This window comes from Lagopus muta, chromosome 5 (genome assembly GCF_023343835.1).
Source record: "Lagopus muta isolate bLagMut1 chromosome 5, bLagMut1 primary, whole genome shotgun sequence".
In the NCBI taxonomy this organism is placed as follows: Eukaryota; Metazoa; Chordata; class Aves; order Galliformes; family Phasianidae; genus Lagopus; species Lagopus muta.
Genome location: NC_064437.1, coordinates 53,516,935 through 53,525,149, shown reverse-complemented (window position 1 = coordinate 53,525,149; position 8,215 = coordinate 53,516,935). Strand labels below are relative to the sequence as shown.

Sequence of the window (8,215 nt, the reverse complement as noted above, 5' to 3'; positions counted from 1 at the left end):
CGAAAGCTCCGGAGCCCAGAGTGGATTTGCAGCAGAGTTTTGGAAAGCAAAAGCAGATTTTTGCGGTGCAGAGAAAGAAACCAGATCCATCAAGGGGTCCCGGGATGGTTTTGGCTTTACAGATTTGCCACAGAAGCAAATCTCACAAATTCTTTGCAGGGAGTTGGGGGGGGGGGGGGGGGGGGGGCTGCAGGCTCCCCCAGCACAGCGCTTATGCTCAGCCTAGGACAGAGGTGGGTGCCTTCGTAGATCCCACTGGGGAAACTGAGGCACGGGGGCTCTGGAAGCTGCGTGTTGCTGACGGATGGAAGATCCCGGCCCGGCAGGGAAGGGGTGGCCGCCCGCGCAGGGCCCGTCCGGAGCTGGGCCGGGGCCCGCGGGGGGCGTGGGGACTGGCGTGGCGCTGACATCACGGCCGGTGGCAGCGGAGCCCCGCGCCGCGCGGCTGCCAAAGCCATTGTGCATCGCAGCCGTCGGTGGCGCCCGCACAGCGTTCCGGTAAGTGCTGTCGCAAGCGGGACCCTCACCCCGGGACAACCCTCATAGAGATTCAGGGTAGCGTTGTATCGTCCGCCCCTTTCCTGGCCCCTTTTCCTGGGGTTGGAGCTTTCCTCCCTGCAGTCCGGGGACAGGGAGGGAGGGCAAGCAGGACCCCCCCCCCCCCCCCCCCCGCCCCTTTTCCCCCGCTGCCGGGGGGTCTCCGGTTAATGGGGCAGAACTCTGCTCTCCCTTTTGTAATCCGGGGGGGTAACAAATCCCTGTCAGGCTTACTTTGGGCTGCCTTAGTCTGGCTCCTGTGGGGCTACCAGGGGGCTGAAGCCCCGCCAGGGGAGTAGGGGCTCCCAGAAGGGGGTCAGGTGCGTCTCTCCATGCTGGATTTTACCTCTCTGCCTCCACTTGCTGCAGGGCAGATGGCTGTAACTTCACTCTGCCCCTCCAGCACAGGAGGTGAAAGCTGGGGGCTGGGGGAGGGCACAGCTCAGATGGACCTGCACATCCTCCCCAGCAGAGATGGGATGCCTGAGGGCAGATTGGCCTCTCTGCTTGCTGCAGGAGAGCGGTTAACATAGGCTGGGGGGTGAGAACCCCGTTGTTCTCACTTGTGCACCGAGTTCCCTGGTGCTCAGCCACCAGTGTGATAACTGTGGAATTTGCAGTTTTCCTGGTGTGGCTAGATGTGGGGCTCAGAGCAGGGAGAGGAGGACAAAAGCCAGGCATGACGGGGAGCATCCTTCTGGCTCCGTTCCCCTGGGCTGGCTGCCTTCTGCATGGAAAGAGCCCTTCGTCTGCTTCTCTGGGCAGTGATGGAGGGAAAAATCCTCATGACTTTTGAGGAGAGGTGAGAAAAGGAGAGGGGTGCCTGACTCCAGAGCTGCTCCCTGAGAGGAGCAGAGCACAAAGCAGTCAGGAGAATATGAGGCAGCCCCTCAAGTGGGATTACAACAGGCTGTGTTCTACCTGCTGGGGGAGAAGGCTGAAGCCTGTGGGTATGGGTCAGCATCCAATCAGGGAAGCGGATGAAGGGGTTGCACAGCAGCACATTTTGGGGGTGGGAGCTGCTTTTGTAGCATGGTAGGAGGTGGAGGATCCCGAGATGTGGCACATCACACAGTGCTGCTATCACATGTTCTCTTCCTTGCAGATCGCGATGGCCGCTTGGCTCTGACCCATCCAAATCTCCACCCGAGTGATGCTGGAACCGGGCTCTGGGAGCGGCCACGAGGATGCCTGAGGTGCTGAGCTCCTCCTGCCTGCTGCTCTCCCTGCTCACCCTGCACTGGGCTTGCCTCCAACCCGGCCGAGCTTTCCCCAGCAGCGCTGAGTACCTGCAGCGGGGCTGGCAGCGGCTGCTGGAGGAGGGTGAGGGCTGTGCCGAGTGCCGGCCAGAGGAGTGCCCGGTGCCGCGCGGCTGCCTGGCCGGCACGGTGCGGGACGCCTGTGACTGCTGCTGGGAGTGCGCCAACCTGGAGGGACAGATCTGCGACCTGGACAACACCAACCACTTCTATGGCAAATGCGGGGAGCACCTGGAATGCCAGCTGGAGGCTGGAGACCTGCAGCGTGGCGAGGTGCCTGAGCCCCAGTGTGCCTGCCTCTCGCACCAGGCGCTGTGCGGCTCCGACGGCCGCACCTACCCCCAGATCTGCCGCTTCCTCGAGTCTGCCCGTGCCCACCCCGATGCCAACCTCACCGTGGTCCATGAGGGTCCCTGCGAGGCAGGTAGTGCGTGAGGAGAGGGAGCGCAAGGATGGGAGGTTGGCTTCGATATTTCAACCAGAGGCCCCTCTGCAGTGGGTCTGGTGCAGGGGGAGGCTGTGCCAAGTCGGCTCGGGATTTATGGGAGGCAGTGAGCACTGCCGGCTGGGGCAGAGCCAGGCGTCGTTAGCGAGCTTTTGGCTGCAGCGTGCATGGAGTGTGGCTGGGGCCAAGGAACGCCCCAGGAACGTGGCTCCTTCATGGAAAGCTGGGCCAGGTCAGGGGGCTGCACTGCTTCCATCTCCTGTTTGAAGCCATGTGTGTGACTATGGGGCTTGGGACAACCCTCTGACACCACTCACTGCAGCTCAAGGAGGGGATTGGGGTTGACTTTGTTTTCTGTATCTTGTGGTATCTTTGAGCTTTTTCCCTCTTGGCTGCCAATAAGAGCTGGGACAGGCACAGGGAGAGGAGAGATTTGTGGCCAGGACAGGAGACCTGAAGGCTGCATCACAGGGGAGATCCTTGTTCAGGTGGGGGAAGTGAGGCTGGGAGGAGTTGGAGCCCTCCATGGGTCACTGGGGAGCTGGGGGGTGACCTTCTGCAAGTATGCATGAGGAGAGGGGAATGGGAAGGGTCCTGGCATCACTACCAGAGCCTGATACCCTCAGCCCAGTATTCTTCCCTGTCTCCTCCCCATCTTCTATTCCCAGAGCCTCAAATCACCTCCCCTCCTTATGATGTGTGGAATGTCACTGGCCAGGACGTCATCTTTGGCTGCGAGGTCTTTGCCTACCCCATGGCGTCCATTGAGTGGAGGAAGGATGGCACAGAGATGCTGCTGCCAGGAGATGACCCCCACATCTCTGTCCAGGTGAGCGGCTGGCACAGGGGATGGTGACCGAGATGTAAAAACATATCTGGTCATTGCTGAACTTGTATACATGGGACTGCACAGGGGGATCAGCCTGGTTCATCTCTGCTTACCATGCATGCATTCTGCCTGTGGCCAGCCCCAAATATAGCTCTCTTGGGTCATACCCAGCTATTATAGGGTGTGGATGGAGGCATCCTCCATCCCTGGCCACTGCACTGAAATAGCTGCCTGCAAACACAGCTGCAGCACAGCTGGGGCCGGAGGAAGCTGTTTCTTGCTGGGGACAAACAGGACATAGCACGGTTGGCGCCAGGGAGCTTAGGGCTGGCTCCCACCCCAGAGCAGTGCTTAATAGGGTAAAGAGAGATTCTCCGCATCCCACTCCTCACAACCCCAAAGGGTCATCCCAAGGGGGGGTCCCTCACCCTGGGGCTCACTGCTGTCTCTCCCTTTGCAGTTCAGAGGTGGCCCCCAGAAGTACGAGGTGACTGGCTGGCTGCAGATCCAGGGCGTGCGGGTGACAGATGAGGGCACGTACCGCTGCTTCGCCAAGAACAGGGTCGGGGCTGTGATGGCAGTGGCCAGCCTGACCGTCCTCACTCCGGGTGAGCAGAGGGAGGGGACCTTTGGGCAGGGCACTGGCTTTCAAGGGTGGCAGTGTCACAGAGTCCCCGTGCTGCTGTTTCAGACCAGCTCAACCTGACGGGCTTGTCCTTGCCGGAACCCCGTGCCGTGCCTGAGGACTACGTGGACAGCGAGGAGGAGTACTACTAGCCCAGCTGCGGAGCTTGGCACTGAGCAGCACTCGCCCCATGGTGCTTTGGGGTCAGGGATGGATCCAGAGCACACACCCCAGCCCTGAACAACTCTCTGAACACCTCTGTTTTGGGCTGGAGACAGAGAATCAGAGAATGGCCTGGATTGGAAGGGACCTCAAGGATCATGAATCTCCAACCCCTCTGCCACAGGCAGGACCACCTCCCCATTTAATACTAGACCAGGTTGCACAGGGCCCCATCCATTCTGGCCTTGAACACCTCCAGGGACGGGGCATCCACAACCTCTCTGGGCAGCCTGTTCCAGATGACAGTGTGGCTTGTGTGTCACCCTCAGGCAGGGACACCCAGGAGCTTGCTGCCAAAACGCCCTTCTTTCCCATCTTGTTCTTAACCAGAAAAGTAGTGATTTGAGGCAACCTGACATTTGTGGTTTCACCCCTCGACAATGTTGTCCTGAAAGCCCACGTGGCCACAAATGCTTTGGCCTTTTTGGATCGGCTTTATGCTTCTTCTCCCAAGCAGCTCTCTATGCTGACATCTCAGTGAGTGATGAGCCAAGTGTACACGCAATGCTCTGAGCAACCAACAGGGATCGTCCCATGGGGTCCCTCCAGGTTGGCTGCTCTCCTTCCCTTTCTTCTTTCTTTCCTTCCTCTTTCTCTTGAGAGCTGGCTCAGACGATGCAATTACAGCATCAAAACCTGAGCGAGCAAATAAAAGGGGTTTGTCTGAAGTTGGCAGCGGCCTGAAATTCCTTCAGCCAGTAAGGCTGGGCTGGCCCCTACCCATGCTGCAGCCAGCAGTAATGCCTCCCCAACCCCACCAGGTCCCTGCACCTCTGCGGTGTCTCCTGGGCTCTTTCCATGATGGTGAATTCCGTGGAACTGGGACAGCCCTGGCTCCTGTGCTGCTTCTGCTGCTGCCTGAGCCGTTTTCCCCCACTGCTAATCCCCTCCCTGTTCTGTACACCAAGTGTTTGTGGAACTGGGCCATGCTGTGGCTGTGGCTGCAGTAGGGAAACCTGAGAGCATCCCATGGCTCGGAGCCACCTGGCCCTTTGCTGGCCCCTAGCCATGCTCCTGTGCCAGCCCTGCCTGTGCCACTGCGTCACCAGGCTGGTGGGGACTGAGGGGCTGGAGCCCATCCATAGGGCAGCAGCTGCAAATCCGGGTCTCCACTCCCTGCAAGGCAGTGGGGTTGGTGTCCCCTGTGCCACTTAAAAATTAAAGGAGCTGATATCGCTATGTGCCTGGAATCGGTCACTGCCACAGAGCATAATTGAGGTTATTTGTTGCCTCTGAAATGTTTGGTCAGCTCTGCACGGGTGCCTCCTTGAGGGGATGCATGAGGATAATGCTCAGCTCCGGACACGTAGAGTGTTCTGGGAATCTGGGGAGCCTCACTAATATGGCCACCAGGTGCACATTCCCCAGCACCTCCTGTCTGCCCAGGGCACTCCATGATACCAAAGGCTATTGCAGGGCTGGGGACAAAGGAAAGGGTCCCATCCTGCTGTCACCCAGGGATGTGCACTGAAGGAGCAGTCAAACCTCCACCAAACCCAAAGCCCTGTAGGGTACATGCAAGGTTGGTGCTTCTTTGTCACCCCAAATGTTTTGGCTGCTCTGGTTGTGCACTCACAGATCAAGCTCTGGAATCAGTTGCTTTCTGCCACAGATCTGTGGTTTCTTGAGCCCAAATCCACAGTGCATGCAACCCCTGCTGCTGGGTTTTTCCACAGCCTCTTGCACGACGGCACATTCTGATCCACAGGACGCTCCAGGACCAGGGTGGTGACTGCCCAGGGGTGACACGAGGGTGTCCCACTGCCCTAATGGACACTCTCAGTGCTCGTCCCACCCTCGCGTCCTGGTGCTGCTAGCGGCTTGTTCAGGCGCACGCATCCTGAGCAGCCACCGAACCACGGGGAGCGGGAGCTGCAGTCCTCCCAGCAGCTGCCGCCGTCCTTCCCCGGACTCGGGGGACCGCAGTGCTGTCCCCATCCACCGCCGAACAGTGCCACCTCCCGGCGGAGCCACCGCGGGACGCGGAGCTGAGCACCCGATGCAGCTCCCTCGCTTGGCCGCGGGGAAACTAAGGCGCGGAGCAGCCAAGCTATAGAGACTCAAGTGCTGCGGCCACCTGCGAGCAGGACCTCTGTCCCCAGCCTGTCCCAAACCCTGGCAACAGCAGCATCTCTTGTACCCTCTGCACGGTGACCCCTCCTCACCCCAATTCAGGTTGAAGAAGAGCATTTCCCTGCCTCTGCCCAGCACTTACGCTGGCTGATAAATAAAATGGAAACTAATCCTCCAGTGTTTGCAGCAAATGGGTCTCCACCGGGGGGTGGCTTTCAATAATTCGAATGCCGCCGCAGCGCAGAGCCCACGCCAATGGGTTTTAATAAACACTGCCTTAATGTGACATGCAATTTATTATTCAGCTTAAAACAGGAAGCAAAGAGTTTAATAACAGCGGCAGGTTGCCATCTCTGGCACTGCGAGGTGCTGGCTGAGAGGGGGTGGCACGTCCCCCAAACTGAGGCGCTGGGATTGGGGTATGCTTTGGGGAGCGCTGGTTTGGCTGTGCCTGATGCCTGGGGGGTTATCTGGGCAGTGTGGGGGGATGGCCTTATCGCAGAGCTGGCTGCTGTCTCTCCTCACGGTGTTTTTGGCCCTGGGGCTGTTCTCTGTCACTTCTCTGGTCCGTAACAGCCGGAGGCAGGCGGAAATGGGAGCCTCCGTGCCTGGTCCCTGCTGCTTCCAAAGTGGGGAGATCTGGCTCACAATTACCACGCCTTTGGCTTGGCAGGCCTCAAAGTGTGAGTGATGGCAGCAGCCGCTGCACCCATGAAGGCTGGGGGGTTCCTGTGCTCTTCCACAGCTTGCCAGCCCCACGCCCCGGGGAAACTGCAGCTCCTGGGTGAACAACCTGTAAATTCACATCCCAGATCTGGGATGTCCTGGGAGTGCAGTGATGGACTGGAGCACATCAGAATGGGTCTCCTGACCTCGAGTCACCCCAAACTCCACCTCTCTCTCTCTGCCACCCACCCACAGTTATGGAAGGGTTAAGCTGGAGGTCCCAGCTGAGCAAGTGCTCTCTGGGACATCCCGCAGCTGCCCAGTGTCCCCTCTGCCCCTGCCCTTATCCATCTCTCTTATGCACCCGGGCAGGATCAGGGTGCTTCCCTCTGCCTCCTGATGAGGAGCAGAGCTGGTGGAAGTGGGGATGGGGTCCATAAAAAGGAATCCCTGTTCCTGGGTCGGGGGCCAGCATCTGGGCAGGGACATTTTGCTTGTCCTGTGCCAGAGCATCCCTAGCAGCATGGATGCTGCCTTGAATGTGCTGTTTAATTAAATGTGAAGGGCTCCCGTGCTTCAGCCCTTGCTGCAGCCTGAGCGACTTCAGGAAAGAGGCCTTTTATTAAAAGAGAGAGAGGCTCTGCCAGGCAGCCATCAAACAGCACATTTAATTGTCTCGGCTTGTTTAGCTGTCGTGCTGGGAGGGATGTGCTCCCATCCAGGTCCCCAGGCTGTGCAGCTCAGGAGGATTGCTGGGGTTGGGAGCTGCACCTGGGGTACCAAGCCCACAGCTTCATCCTGGGAGAGAATATTTGGTGCTGTGTTTGGTCTCCAGGAGAGAGCCACAGCTTTCCCCTGTCTGGGCCAGGCTAGAACTCAGCACTGGGAGAGGAAAACAAAGATCAAGAGGGGGAGGAAATGTGGGCTTTTATCAAAATCTCCTACTTCAAAGTTGTCCGGCTGAAGTGCTCCCCTTTGGTTTAATTTGAAGTGATGTTTCCTTCAGCGACTGCAGTAAATGGCATCAAATGAGGCTGAAGCAGCCGGAAAGCCTGGAGAGGAAGCGTGTCCTTGGGGAACGGCTGGAGTCAGACCTTCCCTGCGGGTTCAGCCACAAGATGGGGACAGGAGGTGGAGCTCCTGCCCTGTCCTGGGGCTCTGCAGAGGGGCTTTGGGTCCAGTTGCTTCCAGCCCCACTACTGCAGTGTTCTCTGCCCCTATCCCACTAGGGCAACCCCTGGTTTTAAGGGTGATGCAGCTGCAGCTCTACCCTGGTGCATCCCCCAGCCCGCAGCCCCTGGGGCTTTGGCAGCCCTTCCACATGGCTGAGAGCTAAACCAGACCGCAACAAGCTGCAGGCGACTTGCAGGGGAAGGGGCACAAATCCATCTTCCTGATGGAGCACTCTGGGCTGCCTTGAAACTGAAGAGGATATTCCCCTTCTCCCTGCTCCCATGGCCAGGGAATTGCCCCTCTTTAGAAGTATAAGAAGGATGAGCAGAACCATATTCTCTTCTCCCATCCTGGCATCCCTGCTCCAAGATGACAGGTCACTTCTT

General features: G+C 58.8%; 1 protein-coding gene across 2 annotated transcripts; it reads left to right on the top strand.

Moving 5' to 3' along the window:
* The first annotated feature begins 398 nt into the window (after positions 1-398).
* KAZALD1 (Kazal type serine peptidase inhibitor domain 1) lies at positions 399-5,774 on the top strand. Of its 2 annotated transcripts, none has more exons than XM_048944825.1 (5): positions 399-498; positions 1,643-2,223; positions 2,910-3,070; positions 3,531-3,678; positions 3,762-5,774. In XM_048944825.1, exons 2-5 carry the CDS (start codon positions 1,725-1,727, stop codon positions 3,845-3,847), a joined length of 894 nt encoding a protein of 297 aa, XP_048800782.1. In that variant the 5' UTR covers positions 399-498; positions 1,643-1,724; the 3' UTR covers positions 3,848-5,774. The 2 variants fall into 2 exon arrangements, with proteins under 2 accessions (XP_048800782.1, XP_048800783.1); XM_048944826.1 differs by having other exon boundaries at positions 1,643-2,220; positions 3,762-5,771.
* Positions 5,775-8,215: the final 2,441 nt, after the last annotated feature.

Bases quoted from the DNA above. Each gene is read 5' to 3' on its own strand.
- KAZALD1 (XM_048944825.1), top strand. From the start codon at position 1,725: ATGCCTGAGGTGCTGAGCTCCTCCTGCCTGCTGCTCTCCCTGCTCACC. The intron at 3,071-3,530 runs GTGAGCGGCTGG...CTCCCTTTGCAG, and splicing joins ACCCCCACATCTCTGTCCAG to TTCAGAGGTGGCCCCCAGAA. The intron at 3,679-3,761 runs GTGAGCAGAGGG...CTGCTGTTTCAG, and splicing joins CCTGACCGTCCTCACTCCGG to ACCAGCTCAACCTGACGGGC.